This window comes from Heterocephalus glaber, unplaced genomic scaffold, assembly GCF_053883595.1.
Source record: "Heterocephalus glaber isolate CG9 unplaced genomic scaffold, H.glaber_assembly_v1.0 deba00001555, whole genome shotgun sequence".
NCBI classification, from domain to species: domain Eukaryota; kingdom Metazoa; phylum Chordata; class Mammalia; order Rodentia; family Bathyergidae; genus Heterocephalus; species Heterocephalus glaber.
In genome coordinates this window covers 6634676-6652949 of record NW_028258346.1, presented here as the reverse complement: position 1 = coordinate 6652949, position 18274 = coordinate 6634676, and the positions used below count along the sequence as shown (strand labels likewise).

Here is an 18274-nt window from a genome sequence, read left to right as displayed (position 1 = left end):
ATCGCTTCTCGGCCTTTTGGCTAAGATCAAGTGTGGATACATGCTGAATTATGCCATCATATGACGAGAAATACAAGGGACAAAGCAGTTCCAAGTGTCAAGACTTAGGTCTGAATGGCTTATGAAATGTCAAACATTAAAAAAAGCCACCAGCTAAATGTAAGTATATCTACAGATGCAGACCCAAGTAGCCAAATGGACAACAATATCAGGAAGCCACAGTCACTTACGGGTAGAGTTCAACTGGCAGGAAGAAAATTTAGGGACCTCCCATCATCACTCTTCCTGACTTGTCTTCTGTCTATACATGCAAGGGTCAATGCTTTGGGAAAAGGAAAGCAGTTCCTCCTCATACACACTAAAAGATGTGGATCACTGTCTCAAAGACTACTAAGTGGAAAGTGACTTCCTTTATGGAATCAGAAGGGAGTAAGAAAGAAGAAAATATAAATGTGAATATACATAGTGCCACTGAGATGGTTTCCTTTTTTTCCCAGATGTAAAGATGAAAGTATTTTAAAAAAGAACTCCTAGAGATTAAATTTTGATCACACGAAGAAAGAATCATACATCTTTAAGCCAATTCTTTTTTTTTTTTTTGGTACTGGAGATGGAACTCGAGACTTGGCGCTTGCACAGCAGGCGACAGAACCACTGAGCTAAATCCCCGGCCCAAGGCAATTCTTTTTACAGGATGACTCTTTTCATGAATCAGGATTTTGGGGATGGAGACAGCCACCCCCATCTGACTGCACATACTTTAATATTGTGAGGGGTCATCTACCTATCTATTAATTCCATATAGGTTGGTGGTGTTTTTAATTACTGTATTGCTTTTTGTAAAATCAAGACTTTACATCTCTAATATGTTTTCATTAATTATATAGTATATTACTAGATACTGTAATTATTAGGAAGACAATTATTTTTAAAGGGCCCAGATGACCTTGAAATAAAATATATAGAGTATAAACACATTATTATTATTAAGCATACAAAGTAATCAACAAAAAAATTGTGAGGCTATAGACCAAAATGTTAAGAGGTTATAACTGTGTAATATGATTATGGGTAGTGTTATTTTATCTTCCAAAGGTTTTTCAATGAAAACACAATATTAATAAAAAAAAATTCTTTCAAAACAAAAACCATTTGTAATTATTTATAATATAAAGTAGGAATCAATACAAAATGATTATAACAAATGTATACCTATGGACATAATCTAAAGGTAATAAAGAGAAAACATTTGATTTGTAGAGTACTGGAATGGTGGATGTTTTTGTCTCCATTAGTGTCAGAATGTTTTATGGGGAAAAAAAAGAAGAGATGTATGAAGGGAATAAGATAACACTAAAGCCAATTCATCAGTAAAATTGGAAAATAGGATGTTGAAAGTGATGAACATGTCTTCATGGAACATGTAATATATGATCCAAGAAAAGTGTTCCACAAATTGTGGCTTACTTTCTTTTTCCTGTCTTGTGTAAGAACACAAGCCGAAAGGGTCAGTAGGGATATATAACACAGAAGACATGCTGAAAAAGTGTTTGGTGAAACTATTTTTCTGGACCTTGGGGTTAATCCATGTGTTAAGCAGGATAATATTGGGGAAAGAATATAATCTGGCTCCTTTCTGCCACCAACCACTGAATAGGAATTCCTGGGGTGTGATTCAGTATACCTGAATTCTACAGCTCTGCAGGTTTGTGTTTTAAAAACCATTTAACATAGGGCCAGAGATTTAGCTCAGTAGTTCCGCCGCCTGCCTCGCAAGTGGAAGGACCCGAGTTCGATCCCTCGTACCAAAAAAAAACAAACCAAAAAACAAAACCATTTAACATAAAAATATTTCCAAAATTTACCTTTTAGAAGAAGATTTAATTTATTTAACCTTCCAGTATTACCATCATAATACTAATTACTACATAATTAAGAGTCTATTGAGGTGTTCATGGCTATTTTCCTCTATATTTTTGCATGCAGAATGACTTTTTAAAAAGTTTGATTTTATACCTTTTTCCTTATATTTAAGGAACAAAGTTTTAGTTAGGGGACACATTTCTCCATGAGTAAAACAGAATGTTTAGTACAGAGACTGTGAAATATGAGATTTTTATCTTTTTTCATGTTTCTCATCTATAGTTCAGTCAAATGTAGGTACTGGACAACCTACATACAACTAAATGTAGAGTCACTAGATAAGATGATCTAGTGATTATTTCCTAGTGTAATGTCACTATTTTTCTCATCTTTACTTGAATTACCTTTGGTCATCAGCTCCATTTTGATTGCTGTTCAAGACAATTCTCCAAAGATCTGATGATACCAATTTCTTCTGGTCATTCACAAGATTGATATCTGGCAACTGCAGTTCACAAACCTTGCTTTCAGACAGACTAAATTCACGAAAAGCAATAAAAACCTTCTGGATTTCATCCCAGTATTCCAAACTACAAGGAACCTATGTTAAAAAAAAAAGAACATTAAGGTGTGATATGAATATGTAACAATATCTCCAATGAATATATTCATTATGCACCATAAACATACGAATTAAAAATTTTAAAAATTTTAGATGTTATAAATAGAAAGTATGCTTCCATTTGTTGAAATTCAAATTAAGAGCCTCATAAAAGGAATAAAAAATTATAAATGACAGTCATTTAGGATTTCTATTCATAGTTATATTCATCTTGTTTATTTTAAAAGACCCATTCAAGAATAAGTGAAAATAGCCAAATTTTTCTAAATAGAAGAAAATCATGGGAATCAATTCTTCAAGGTGCTAAGTGGATTATAAATCTATAGTAAGTAAAAGATACAGGTGGAGTACTAACATACTAATAGAAGACAGGAATAAAAAACTAATAGTGGTTAAGTACAAATGAAATGTTAGGATGTACTGAAGGGTCCATTTCAAACAAGGCGGGGAAAGATGGAAAATGAGGTTGCAGAGCTGCCTAATTATTTGGCAAAACCAAAGCAGGTCCTTATACATCACTCTTAATACAAAAGTAAATTCCAAAAGAATCAAAATGGTAAAGTGTAAGAGAAAAAAAATCTGTCAATATTTTTCATTTTGTAGTAGGTTAGTATTTCTTTGCATGCAATAAAGTTCATGAATGGGAAAAAACAATGGTAAAATTCAAATTAAAAAAAACCAGGATAAGAAATGTAAATCTTCAATTGTCAAGCTTCGTGTTCTTCTATGTTCTTCTATGTTCAACTATGCCAACTATTAACTGCATGTTTAACACCTCCCATAGCTCTTCAGTATCACCCTTGTGCAACTTGGGGACAAAGGGAAACAATACAAACATGCTGCTCATGCTGCTTGCTGTGTTGTGACCAATTAAGTTTTTATTTTGGACCCAGTCTTATGTCTTCTGCTAGCATCCATGAAACACTGAAAAGATAACTTATTAGTTTGTACTGGGTAAATTCCCAGACCCTGAAAGTAACTAGTTACTTCACAGACGAAAGATAATCAGTCAGTAGAAATGAAATGATACTCTACTAGTTAGTACTCAAGAAATATAAATTAGGGCCGGGGATTTAGCTCAGTGGCACCATGCCTATCTCACAAGCACAAGGTCCTGAGTTTGATACTACCAAAAAAAAAAGAAAAAGAAAAAGAAATACAAACTAAAGCAGTAATGTGAGATTTTTATGTATTAATCTGGCAGTCTAAGAAGAATTTTTGTACAGTATAGTAAAAAAATTCCCTACACAATATTATGAGGGTAATTTACCTTGAAAGTATATTTCTAGGAATTTGTCTTACAGAGATTACAATGCGAGTGTGCATATATATGTTTTATATATATATATATGTTCATGTTATATATATTGCATGTTTATGTGTGTACATTTACTTCAATACTGTAATAGTGAGAAAAGTAGAAACAATGCAAATTTCTATCAGTAGATTAGTTTTAGCTCTAGAGTAGGTTACTATACTACCATTAAAATGAGTAAAGAGTATTTACATATACTAATATATAAAAGACACCAGGAATCGCAAATTTAAATAATATTAACATAATTTAAATATTTAGTATTAATTTAAATAATTCATCTTAAAATAAGAACATTTGGGTTGATCGTATTTTTATTTGAAAAAAGACTGAGCTCAGATCAGCCTGCTGCAGACAGGGAGGTCTGCGGACGCCGTACCAAGGTCCCCTAGCGAGCCCTACGGAAAACGTGGAATCAGCCCGCTACAGAAAGGCAGGTCCGCGGACTCCTTAGATCAAGGTCGAGAGTTGCGTAGAACATGGAACATGACCAATCAGCCCGACCCGGCAGCAATCCACTGCCCCCCCCCAACCCCCGCTCCTCTGGCCTCTTCTCTATACAGCCACCTGGTTCCACACTACAAAGACACAGAGGACACTGGACCACCAGACCACTGTACTGGGTAAGTTGGAGTCATCTTCACCTCCCATCAGGACCGGGACTATCTTCAGGAGAAGGGCAGGTGGAACCTGCAATACAGAACCTGCAGAGTTCAACCCTACAGGAGGACAGGGAGCTCAACTTGGGACTTGCAGCCAGAAATCTGCCTGAATCTCACGGGTCTGCAAGTAGCTTGCTGAGTCTCATTGACTTATGATCTGCACACTACAACCCACGTTGTCTATTGTGACAGCAGAGACATACTCTGAAAGAGGCCCTTCATCTTCATGGTTATTTTTTATTCCCAAAATTAGTTTTATTATTTTGTTCTTTTTCTCTTTTCTTTTCTTTTGCTCCTCTTATCTTTAATTTTTTCCCCTACTCTTTGCAAATATTTGTTTTTCTCTCCTTTTTTTCTTTTCTTCTTTCTTTTCTCTTTCCTTTCTCTCTCTCTTACACTCATTCTCTTGCTCTCCCACATTGTTCATCTTCCCGTTTTGTCCCTGTTTTGGTCCTCATTCAGAGTTCTTCTTTATTTTCCTATTATTCTCTTTTTCCTTCTTACCTGTGTCCTCTGACCACACTGCTTCCCCTATCCTTCTTTCCATCTATCCTTCCCTCCCCAACCCCTTCTAACTCCTCATCCCAAAGGGTAAAGTTGTTATATTGAAGAGTTTATTCACTATATGATGGGTTGGTCCTCGATCTTGATTTAATTCACACAGCTAAAGGTGATAGATTAATAACTACCATAAAATGTCATTTTCGAAGATGTACTTGATGCAGTGCTGTTGCTGATTGTATCACTTGGGCTAAGGTGTTGTTATTGATCTAGTCAATGAACCTTCCTAGTATAAGGAAAATGAGATAGCCTTAGAGTCATTAGAGACTCAAAACTTAAAGACCAGCTATAAAAACAAACAAATAAACAAACAAACCAACAAAAAAGACCAGCTATATCTGGAAGACACCTCTGAGAAGCAATCATTCCATAACGGTTCTAATTACAAGCAACAAAGATACCTACAATAAGCAATTTCAAACTATCAACCCAGGAGTTAAACCAAGGACAGTACCAAAAACAAAAATGAGAAGACATTTTAACAATGCACAAACTCAGACTTCCACCCCACCAAGGGTAAATCCTGGGGGAAATGAGATGGAAAAGTCCCATAACCAACCACCTGGATACCCTGAACTGATAGCACAGGAAGTAACAAAACAAATGAATGAGGCTCTAGAAAAATTCAAAGCAGAAATAATCTCCCAGATATCCACAGAGATGGTGAGCAGAGTGAAAGACATGATCAGAGGATCTAGAACAGAAACAGACAAAAAAATAGATGAGCTCAGAAACATGCTGGAAGCCATGAATACCCAGCAGAAGAAAGAAATGGAAACCATGAAACAGATTCAAACAGATATTCAGGAGATCAAAAACTCCACTGAAAGTATCCACAGCAGATTAAGAGAATCTGAAGATAGAATATCAGATACAGAAGACAGGATCGTGGTTAGAGACCATGAAAATAGAGATTTCTTAAAAATAGTAAGGGAACATGAGAAATCAATCCAACAACTGCTAGACGATGCAAAGAAGAATAACATTAAGACTGATAGGAGTCCATGAGAAAACAGGAGAAAGCACAATTGACATAAAAAAAACTGTTCACAGAAGTAATAGTGGAAAACTTTCCAGACAGAGGCAGAGAATTGGACATGCAGATAAGTGAGGCATATAGAACTCTGACTAGCCATGATCAAAAAAAATCTACATCTAGACATATAATAGTCAAGATCCCAGAAACCCAACAGAAAAATCAAAATCCTACAAGCAGTTAGAGAAAAGAAACAAATCACCTACAAAGGAAAGCCCATCAGAATCACAGCAGACTTCTCAACACAAACCCTCAAATCAAGGAGAGCCTGGAGTGAAGTATTTCAAGCCTTAAAAGAAAATAACGTCCAGCCTAGACTGTTGTATCCTGCAAAATTATCTTTCAAAATCGATGGGGAAATTAGATACTTCCACGACAAAGAACACCTGAGAAATTTCATGAACACCAAACCAGCACTACAAGCAACTCTAAACAATATCCTAGAAAAAAGCAATGAAGGTCACAACTCCATGAGGCCCAACAGAGGGAAGCCACCAGGCAAGGTAAGACACTAAAGGGAAAGGGGGAAAAATAAGAAATAAAAGAGCCAACAAAAGTAAACCATCATGACAAGGATAAATCAATATCTATCAATTATAACCCTCAATGTTAATGGCCTTAATTCACCAATCAAAAGAAATAGACTGGCAGAATTGATTAAAAAGGAAAATGCAACAATGTGCTGTATACAAGAAACACACCTAACCCAAAAAGAAACCCATAGACTGAAAGTAAAAGGATGGAAAACAGTTCTCCACACCACAGGAACCCAGAAGAAAGCAGGGGTAGCAATCTTATTTGCAGACAAAGTAGATTTCAAACCAAAATGAATTAAGAGAGACAAAGATGCTCACTACATCCTTGTGAGGGGAACAATCCAAGAGGAAGAGATGACAATCCTAAATATATATGCACCAAATACAAATGCCCCCAACTATACCAAATAAATATTAATAGACATGAAAAACCAAATAAACACTAACACAATTGTAGTGGGGGACCTCAGTACCCCACTATCACAAATAGACAGATCATCTAGACAAAAAGTTAACAAGGAAATTCTAGAACTGAACCAAGCTATTGAACAAATGGACTTAATAGATGTTTACAGAGTGTTCCACCCCTCAAAATCGGAATACACATTCTTTTTGGCTGCACACAGGTCATTCTCCAGAATAGACCACATGCTAGCTTATAGGGCATTTCTAAGTAAATGGAAAAGAATTGAACTTACCCCGTGCATATTATCAGACCATAGTGCAATAAAATTGGAGATCAATAACATTAGAAACCGCAAAACCCCAACAAGCACATGGAAAAAGAATAACACCCTCTTGAAAAACCAATGGGTCACAGAAGTAATTAAAGAAGAAATTAAAGTTTCTACAAGTAAATGAAAATGCCAGTACAACATACAGAAATCTATGGGACACAATGAAAGCAGTTCTACGTGGGAAATTCATAGCAGTAAATGCCCATATTAGGAAAACAGAAAAAACTCAGATAAATAACCTAATGCAGAACCTCAAGCTCCTAGAAAATGAAGAGCATAATGAATCCAAAACTCTTACAAGAGACGAAATTATAACGATTAGGGCAGAAACTAATGCAATGGAGACTAAGAGAACAATAGAAAAAAATCAATGAATCAAAAGAGTTGGTTTTTTGAAAGAATAAATTAAATCGATAAACCTTTAGCCAACCTTATCAAAAAAAGGAAAGAAAAGGCACAAATACATGCAATTAAGAATGAAAAAGGTGAAGTCACAACAGATCCAACAGAAATCCAGAGGATCATCAATACCTACTTTGAGAACCTCTACTCCAATAAAATGGAAAACACAGAAGAAATGGGCAGATTCCTAGATTCATACAAACTGCCAAAGTTAAATGAAGAAGATATAGAAATTCTAAACACCTCAATTACAATGAGTGAAATTGAAATTGTAATAAAATATTTACCAACAAAGAAGAGCCCAGGTCCGGATGGCTTCACTGCTGAATTTTACAAGACATTTAAAGAAGAACTAATGCCATTACTCTTTAAACTCACTGAGGAAATTGAAAGGGAAGCAAGGCTTCCAAATTCATTCCTGGAAGCAAGTGTCACTTTGATTCCAAAACCAGGGAAAAGCCAATCCAACAAGAGAACTACAGGCCAATCTCCCTAATGAACATAGATGCAAAAATCCTCAAGAAGATACTGGCAAACAGAATACAGGGGGTCATCAGGAAGATCATACACCCTGATCAAATCGGATTTATCCCAGGGATACAAGGATGGTTCAACATTCGTAAATCAATAAATGTAATACACCGTATCAACAGAAGGACAAAAACCATATGATCATCTCAATAGATGCACAAAAAGCATTCCACAAAATCCAGCACCCATTCATGATAAAATCCCTACAGAAAATTGGAATAGAAGGTCTCTATCTTCACCTGATTAAGGCTATCTAAGAAAAACCAAGAGCCAACATCATACTAAATGGTCAAAAACTGAAAACTTTCACGCTAAAATCAGGAACAAGACAAGGATGCCCACTATCACCACTCCTGTTCAATATAGTTCTGGAAACATTAGCCACAGCAATTAGAAAAGAGAAAAAAATAAAAGGAATAAAGATAGGAAAAGAAGAAATTAAACTGTCATTATTTGCTGACGATATGATACTTTACATAGAAGACCCAAAGAACTCTGCCAAAAGACTTCTAGACTTAATTGACAGATTCAGTAGAGAAGCTGGATACAAGGTCAACACTCAAAAACCAATAGCCTTCTTGTACACAAATAACAGAGTCACTGAGAGAGAAATTAGGGAAACAATTCCTTTTACAATAGCATTCAAAAAAATGAAATATCTAGGAATCAATCTAACAAAGGAAGCAAAAGACCTCTACACTGAAAACTACAGCACTCTGAAAAAAGAGATCAAAGAGGATACAAGAAAATGGAAAGACATCCCTTGCTCCTGGGTAGGAAGAACCAATATAGTGAAAATGGCCATACTTCCAAAACTACTATATAGATTCAATGCAATGCCAATTGAAATTCCAACAATATACTTCACAGAACTAGAGAAAACAATCCAAAAATTCATTTGGATCCATAAGTGACCTAGAATAGCTAAAGCAATTGTAAGCAATAGACACATGGCTGGGGGTATCACAATCCCCAACTTGAAACTATACCACAAAGCTACTGTGATAAAATCAGCATAGTACTGGCAAAGGAACAGACCTGAGGATCAGTGGAATAGATTAGAAGATGCAGAAACAACTCCAGACATGCTCAGGCACCTCATCTTTGACAAAGGAGCCAACCACCATCACTGGAGGAAAGATAGCCTATTTAATGAATGGTGTTGGAAAAACTGGATTTCAACCTGCCAAAGATTGAAACTAGACCCATACCTATCACCATGCACTAACCTAAGATTGAAGTGGATTAAAGATATAAATATTAAGACAGAAATACTAAACTTGCTGGAAGATAAATTATGTAGAATTCTTGAAGACATAGGCATAGGAAAAGACTTCATGAACAAAACCTCAGCAGCATGGGAACTAGCAGAAAGAATCAACAACTGGGATCTCATCTTATTAAAAGCTTCTGCACTGCAAAAGAAACCACCAAAAAAGCTAAAAGACAACCTACAATATGGGAAAAAAATTTTAGCAGCTGTACCTCAGACAAAGGATTACTATCTAGAATATATAAAGAATTGAAAAAAATCAGACCCCCCAAATTCAAAGACCCAATTCAAAAATGGGCATCTGAAATGAACAGACATTTCTCAGACAAAGAAGTAAAAGCAGCAAACAAATATACGAAAAAATGTTCAACATCACTGGTTATTCGAGAGATGCAGATGAAAACAACACTGAGATTCCACCTCACCCCAGAAAGAATGGCTGCTATCAAGAAATCAACAAATAACAAATGCTGGCGGGGTTGTGGGGAGAAAGGAACCCTTTTCCATTGCTGGTGGGAGTGCAGACTGGTGCAACCACTGTGGAAGTCAGTATGGAGATACCTCAAAGAACTAGGACTAGAGGTCCCATTTGAGCCAGCTATTCCCCTGCTGGGTATCTTCCCAGAAGAATTAAAAGAATCATACCACAGTGATATATATGCACCCATGTTCATAGCGGCACAGTTTGTAATAGCTAAAGCTTGGAAGCAGCCCAAGTGCCCATCAACTGGAAACTGAATAAAGAAAATGTGGGTTTTTTTATAAAATTGAGTACTACTCAGCAATAAGAACAAAAAACTATAGAGTCCTTCATAGCCATATGGATGAATATTGAGGCCATACTCTTAAGTGAAATAAATAGGACACACATGTAAATACCGAATAGTTTCTCTGGTGTGAGAAACTGATGGTTTAAAGAAGGGTTAAAATGATTAAAATGAATAACTGATCATTTGAAATAGGAATAAAGGTCCAAAGACGAAGGAGTGAAGGGAGGGGAAGGGGAAAGGAAAAGAGGGAAAGGAAAAGCTATGAGAAAAGAAAAAAAAAAGGAAATGAAATCTATGTAAATAGGGAAGGGTGCAGTGGGTGAAGGGTGCACAGGTAATGGGGAAAAAAAATAACCAAGATATATCATGTACAGGTACAAACACCCAATGATAAATGTAAATGAACTGTATACGTAAAATGTACCAATAAAGGAACTAAAAAAATAAATAAATAAAATAAAAAGACTGAGCTCAGATGTCTCCTCTTTTGGAATCTTTCCCTGATTACCACCCTCAAAGCTGACCACTGCCCCTCTTGTGTTATTATCATTTCTAGCACACTCCTCTATCACATTGGTCACTATACCCTGCAATTTCTTATTTATTTCTTTTATTAGACTCTGAGGCTCTGAGGGATAGAAAGACCATATTACTTTAAAATTTATTCTTAGTATTTGGGGCTTATAATAGGACATCAAAAAAGTTTCCTGAGTGAACAGACATCTCTTTATCCTTTCTTTCCTAAATAAGTTATTCTTAATCTTTCAATGGGAATACATTTTACCTCCACCTATAATGAAGTTTCTTGTCTTTAGAAGTGACTTGAGCATCCATGCATGAAGAGATGCTAGATGGAAGAAAGGAGAACAGAAACATGCCTAAGAAGGTAACAGTGTAATGAAAAAGAGGCATATGTTTGCAAATTGAGAAGTAACATATCTGTACTATTCTATTTTTAGCTATCATTTCTTGAAATTCTCTTTTCTCGCTATATTCGGCATAATTTTCTCTAACCTCCTCTATCTGGCTAATTGTTCCTTTATTTTCTCTTAGCCTGACATACTTGCACACTTCCTACTTTCTCACCGTCTCATTTCTAAATCTTTCCTATATATCAAGAACCAAATCAAATGCTACCTTTCTCTGAGTCTTTTCACTTCCCCAGATAGAAAAACTCTTCCCTTTTCCCAAATGTCAATAACATTTTAAAACAGGGAATCTATTCCATAGTTATTATCACTGTATACTTCAAGTTAAAGTTTTGTGGGGTTTTTTGGTAGTGGTGACTGAACTCGGGTCCTTGGGCTTGCAAGCCAGGTGGCGGAACCACTGAGCTTAATCCTTGGCCCTATAGTTGTTTTTGTACATGTTATCTTCCTTGGTAGACATATTCTTTTTTTTTTTTTTAGTATCGGGGATCGAACTCGGATCCTTGCGCTTGTGAGGCAGGCAGTGGAACCACTGAGCTAAATCCCCAGCACCTTGGTAGACATATTCTTGGGTGAATGATTTCCATTTGTCTATGTTTTGGATTTCCACAACACATGGGGTAGTGTATGGAGCAAATGTTCAAAAAGAATTGCTGAATGAATAATTCATAAATGAGTGAATGAATATATACATATTGGGTAATTTAGCTCATCTTGGCACACTGAAGATGCCCCACAAAGAAGTACAGAAAATGAAAGCAAGAACTCTGCAGCCAGACCTACTGGGATTCAATCCTAGCTCCATTAGCTATAAGTTCTTGGGTAAATTAATTTTAATAATTAGCTCTCATATCTCCCAAAAGGGAAGTAATTACAGAACTATTCTCATGAACTTTAGTTAAGAATTAATGAGGCAAGTATTTTATTTAATACCACATAGTAAGAGCTTATCCTCCTCGTGCTCAAAGAACACTTATGAAGCTTGTATGCTATGATTAGAATCAGAAAAGTTGTAAGAATCCTGCTTGCTAGATGTCTTTTTCTTTTTTTGGTACTGGGGAAAAAACTCGAGACTTTGCACTCACGAGGCAGGCGGTGACACCACTGAGCTAAGTCCCAGGTCCTAGATTTCTTAACCATGGGTTGGACTAGTACAAAAAAAAAAATATCCTGAACCTTGATGTTCAGGAACTATGTAACTATAGTTCAACACCTGTCAAATTCAGGTCCTCTATGTATCTTAAGGCTTAAGAGACAAAAGAATGTCACTGCTTAGCTCCTCTTGAGACCACCAGTGAACCCTGTAACTAGGAACAGAAGAGATGTAGGAACTGAGGCATAAATCCCTAGAAGCATACAAGAATCTCAGGTGGAACAAGGCAAATGAATTCAGAAAAGGCATATTAATATACGTATTGTTTCTTGTAATATAAATGATGGAATGTAAAGTTCAATGTATTTTCTTGTCAGAGAGATTATATAGAAAATAGGGTGAAAAAAAGATTTGCTTTTGGTATTATCTCCACAAGTTCTACATTAAAGTTATACACAGTAGCTAAGGTAAATTAGTTGTCATGCTGGAAAGCAGAGTAACACCTTAAGGAAAAAGTACTAGTACATTTTAGCCAGTTTAGGAGCAGTGAAAGTAGACTGTGCCAATACCATGGCCAGGGGAAGGAAGAACAGTAGGAGTTCAAAAAAGATGTGGAGGAAAGCCAAAGAAAACTGTATTTAGTTCACAATTGTGTGGTGCTGACTCTATGGTTTGATACCTCAACTGGAACATTCCAGGCTACTCTGAAAATTCAGAAAACTACTACAGAAATATATCCCAGTAGATGTCAGTTATGTATTTGTTAGGATTTTCTCTTATGTATTCTATTTTCATTGGTTAATAAAGGGATATTAATAAATTTATGGCAAATGAAACCTCTGTTGAAACTGATTTAAATTGTGTTTTTAAGCACATTTATGAAAGTCACACATTTACCATTTTTTCCACTATATTTGTCTTTAATACTTCAAAAAAGTTAATAATGAGTATAATTAGTGTCTTAAAGGTAATTTTATTCAAATGTTCACTCAATTATTTACTGACCCATAAATTTATAAAAGAAAAATCACATGGATCATAATCTTTACATTACCTTATTTTTCCATCTTATAAAATATCTCACTGGTGTCCCACCTGGGGTAAGATCCCAGCCCTGGCACTTAATCATTGCTCTGTGATCTTGGCAGCTTATTTAATGAATCTAAGTCATACTTTTCTTGTTTGTGAAATGAGGGTAGTAAGAGCTACATTGTTTTGAAGCCAAATTAAGGGTTTTGGAGCTTATGTGGGAGATATGTGGGAAATAAACATTAGTGAGTCTTGGTGATTGATCAGATATGAGAAGTGAGAAAGAAGTGTAAAAGATGACTCCCAGGTTGCTGGGCTTGAGCAACTGTGTGGATGTTGATATCACTTAATGGGATGGTTAAGACTGATCTGTCTCTGTGGAGTACGTTTGTGGTATATGTGGTGTGGTGGAGGGGTGATCATGATTTCTTTTTCATTGTTGGAGGTGCCTATGAGCTATTCTGTAGCAAGACTGAGTAAGGAGTTGGCTGATCTGGAGTGTGCAAGAGAAGTTTAAAGTGTTGATGCAAAGTTATAGGGCTCATCTAACATTAGCCTTTAGTCAGGAGTATGTGATGAAAGGACACTGACTAGTGAGGTTTAAGGTATTTATTTGCAAGTGTTTTAAACGCTGAGTTAAAAATGTAACCTGGCTAAAAGAGGATATGAAAACAGAATGAGTGGAGAGATAGGGAGAAGTCAGAGAACTACACATAGGCTTACATATAGTTTAATGAATGACCGTACTAGAAGTTGCTAGGTAAACAGGCTGGAGGGCTGAGAGACTGTGAGGGAGATTAGGATGTAGAAACAAATGGTTTTGGAGGCAGGAAGGTTTTGGACAATGACAAGATCCAGGGCTTGTGTATGGGAGTGACTAAGTAAATGGCATGGAGGAGATCATGAGAGATGAGACCACAGCAGGGTTTTGGCTGGGTTGTACATGTGGATGCTGACAGCAGTGACGAAAAAGACAAGAAGCAGTGGGTACCAAGGACTTCTGAGAATGAGAAAGGGTCCTCAAAAAGTTAGCAGAAGGCAACAACAAAGAAAAGTTACACTGATATAATTCAATGGAAGGAATCTTAAAGAAACAGGAATTTGACAGAAAGGTAGAGAGAGTAGGCAAGTGGCAGATACTTTAAATCTTGTCATTAAGGAAAAAAGGAATGCACGATAATACACAGGCTCCATTGCACACTGCTGTGCCTAAGGTCCTAGGGGACAGCACAATTTTATTTAACGTAATGTGGTAGAAGAAATGCTTGAAGAAGAGAGTGAAGTTTGGGAGCTCTAACCTTGCAGCAGTTGTTCCACAGGGCTTAGTGGAAAGGTGTTAGGTATGGGAGGCAGAGGAAGGAGGTTGGGTAAGAGTAGAAAAAAAAGACACACAAACCAGTATCTAGACAGAAAGGGAGAAATCTTATACTTGGATTAGAAAAGAGGGAAGTGAAGCATGTGTTAGAATTGAGTCTTGATTTAGAAGGGGTAAACAATGGCTGTGTTTTAAAATTAGTCTATTGCTATCTAGGAGTCAATCTAACAAAGGAAGCAAAAGACCTCTACACTGAAAACTATAGCACTTTGAAAAAGGAGACTGAGGAGGATATAAGAAAATGGAAAGGCATCCCTTGTTCCTGGATAGGAAGAACCAATATAGTCAAAATGGCCATACTTCCAAAACTATTATATAGGTTTAATGCAATCCTGATTGAAATTCCAACAATGTATTTCACAGAACTAGAGAAAACAATCCCAAAATTCATTTGGAACCAGAAGAGACCTAGAATAGCAAAAGAAATTTTAGGCAACAGAGATATGGCTGGGGGTATTACAATCCCCAACTTGAAACTATATTACAAAGCTACTGTGATAAAATCAGCATGGTATTGGCAAAGAAACAGACCTGAGGATCAGTGGAATAGATTAGAAGATGCAGACACAATTACAGATATGCTCAGCCACCTCATCTTTGACAAAGAAGCCAACTATCCTCATTGGAGGAAAGATAGCCTATTTAATAAATGGTGTTGGAAAAACTGGATTTCAATCTGCTAAAGATTAAAACTTGACCCATGCCTATCATTATGCACTAAATTAAGACTGAAGTCGATTAAAGATTTAAATATTAGGACAGAAACACTAAATTTGCTGGAAGATAAGTTAGGTAGAACTCTTGAAGATATTGGTATAGGAAAAGATTTTATGAACAAAACCTCAGTGGCATAGGAACTTGCACAAAGAATCAATAACTGGGATCTTATCTTATTAAAATGCTTCTGCACTGCAAGAGAAACCACCAACAGAGCTAAGAGACAATCTACAACATGGGAAAATATTTTCAGCAACTGTATCTTGGAGAAAGGACTACTATCTGGAATATATAAAGAACTGAAAAAAAAATCAAACCCCACAAATTCAAAGACCCAATTCAAAAATGGGCATCTGAAATGAACAGACTTTTCTCAAAGAAGTAAAAGCAGCAAATAAATATACGAAAAAATGTTCAACATCACTGGTTATTTGAGAGATGCAGATGAAAACAACACTGAGATTCCACCTCACCCCAGAAAGAATGGCTGCTATTAAGAAATCACCTAATAACAAATGCTGGCGGGGGTGTGGGGAGAAAGGAATCCTTCTCCATTGCTGGTGGGAGTGCAGACTGGTGCAACCACTATGGAAATCAGTATGGAGATACCTCAAAGAACTAGGACTAAAAGTCTCATTTGACCCAGCTATTCCCCTGCTGGGTATCTTCCCAAAAGAATTAAAAGAATCATACGACAGCGATATATGTGCACCCATGTTTATAGCTGCACAGTTCGTAATAGTGAAAGCTTGGAAGCAGCCCAAGTGCCCATCATCTGGAGACTGAATAAAGAAGATGTGAGTTTTTAAAAAAATAAAATGGAGTACTATTCAGCCATAAAAAACGAGAAGACATTTATAGCTAAATGGATGCACACTGAGGTGATACTCTTAAGTGAAATAAATAGGATACACATATGTAAATACCGAATAGTATCTCTAGTGAGAGAAAGTGAAAGTGTAATTAAGGATACACATGGATGAAATGGCCTAATAACATATTTCTTGGATTGTGTTTCCATCGCGTGGCATATGACTGTATTGAAATTTAAATTAGGGAGAAGGTTGGCTTATGTGGAGTCTGCTAACTAACTGGAGTTTTTTTTCAGATCATTATTTGTTCAATGTTGGTTTTGGGGACCTTTCTGAAACAAATCACATCCTCTTGTGTCTTGTTGGTGCTTGAGATGCTTTTTTAAAGTTATATGGAAAAATGTTTAAGTGCTTTTCAGTTTTGTTTTGGTTGAGTTCTACTGTATTTGAATATTATTGCAGTTTTTTTTCCCTTGCACTGTTTTTCTTTGAGTGGTTTTAATTTTTTGTATGTGTGTATATTTGATAATAAAGTTATTTAATAATTTTTTTTAAAAAAATAGTCTGTTGCTACTTCTTTAAGCCTGGCTTGCATGCTGTATATTCTCAGACCATTACTCTCAAAGACCTATAGCTCTTTCTCCAATAAATCCACAGCACAGAGTCTAGTATATGGTATATGCTTTATACATAATTTTTAAACTAATGAATAGGGACTGGAAGTGTAGCTCAGTTACAGAGGGCTTGCCTAGTATGATGGAGGTCCTGGGCTCACTCTCAGCACTGGCCCCGACCCCCAAAATGAAGATAGTTGCTGGACAGGTAACAATGTCACCTTCTTTAACAGTTTTTTATTCTAAAGAAGTCTTTTATGTACTAGTTCTTTCCTTCAAATTATTCTGGCATCACATCCATTTTTAACAAACCTTGCTTTAGTTCACTAATCTTCCTTTGTCTTTTAGTTAGAAGCTGACATTATCCAGCTAATCTCTAGGTTAGTAGTGACATAATTAAACCAGAAACCTAATGTCATATCATGCTTGCTACTTCATATGGTAGTAATTAATTACTCTCAAGGAAAACTCAGGTCTCTATTTTGTGTGATCTATTTAAAATAACTTTATTATGTACTCTTAGGTTTTAAAGAGATGATGCGAATGATCTTTTCAGTTACGTATCTATAATGGAAGATTTATTACTAATGCATGTACTGAAAAACTTGAAGGAACGATGACTATTCCAAGAAAATTTAGTGCCAAAAAATAGTTTAGAAAGACTGAATATCCAGTACTGAGTCATGGGAAGTGGGAACAAGAAAATTGGTTTCACTGGAAAACATTCCACATGTAACACATGGTACATTTCAAATGACTGTCAAGACTATATTTTTTTTATTACATTTTGTTTTGCTATTCATTATTTGACAGGACCTAAAAAATTAGCCGGCTATACATAATAAACTGTATTTTAAGCATATGTGGTCTTTGCATATGAATGTATTTTAGGCTGTATATCTGCCAATTGGTAAGAGAACATCTATTTTTGCATTTAAATGTTATTTCACAATTTGTTTCCATTTGATAGCTAATTTGGGAAGATTTGCATGTATGTTGGTCATTTAAAAATATTTTTGGTACAAAGAATATTTTTGCACTTAATTTGTTTTTATTACTTAATAGTACTGCCAAGACTATTAGCAGGGTTACAACTGCCCATCTGTCCTCAAGGAAGAACAGCTCTGCTTTCTTTGTGCAGGGGCTGATGAAACTGGTAATTACACTTTGTCCACTCAGTCCCACTAAATCACTTAGAAAAGGGCAAAGAGGAAGTGTCTTTCCTGTATTCATGTGTATAACACAGAGCTGATAGGTAGAGAGGGGAAGTATAGGGCTGGTTAGAATACAAAGCCAGAACTTCTACTCTGATCTCAGTTACTGAAACTTGGTTACAGGAGAGGATACTACCTTTATCGCTCCTCCCACCATATTTCTAGATTTCCATAACAGAAAAG

At 36.1% G+C, this 18274-nt stretch overlaps 1 protein-coding gene across 9 annotated transcripts in view; it reads right to left on the bottom strand.

The window, feature by feature from the left end:
• Vps13b (vacuolar protein sorting 13 homolog B) overlaps positions 1 to 18274 on the bottom strand; it is a 728055-nt gene that overhangs the window by 107781 nt on the left and 602000 nt on the right. For all 9 annotated transcript variants that reach the window (XM_087190742.1, XM_087190740.1, XM_087190746.1 and 6 more), the window contains one exon: positions 2268 to 2464. In XM_087190742.1, coding sequence (XP_087046868.1) covers positions 2268 to 2464 — 197 coding nt within the window. The remainder of the gene's footprint in view (positions 1 to 2267; positions 2465 to 18274) is intronic.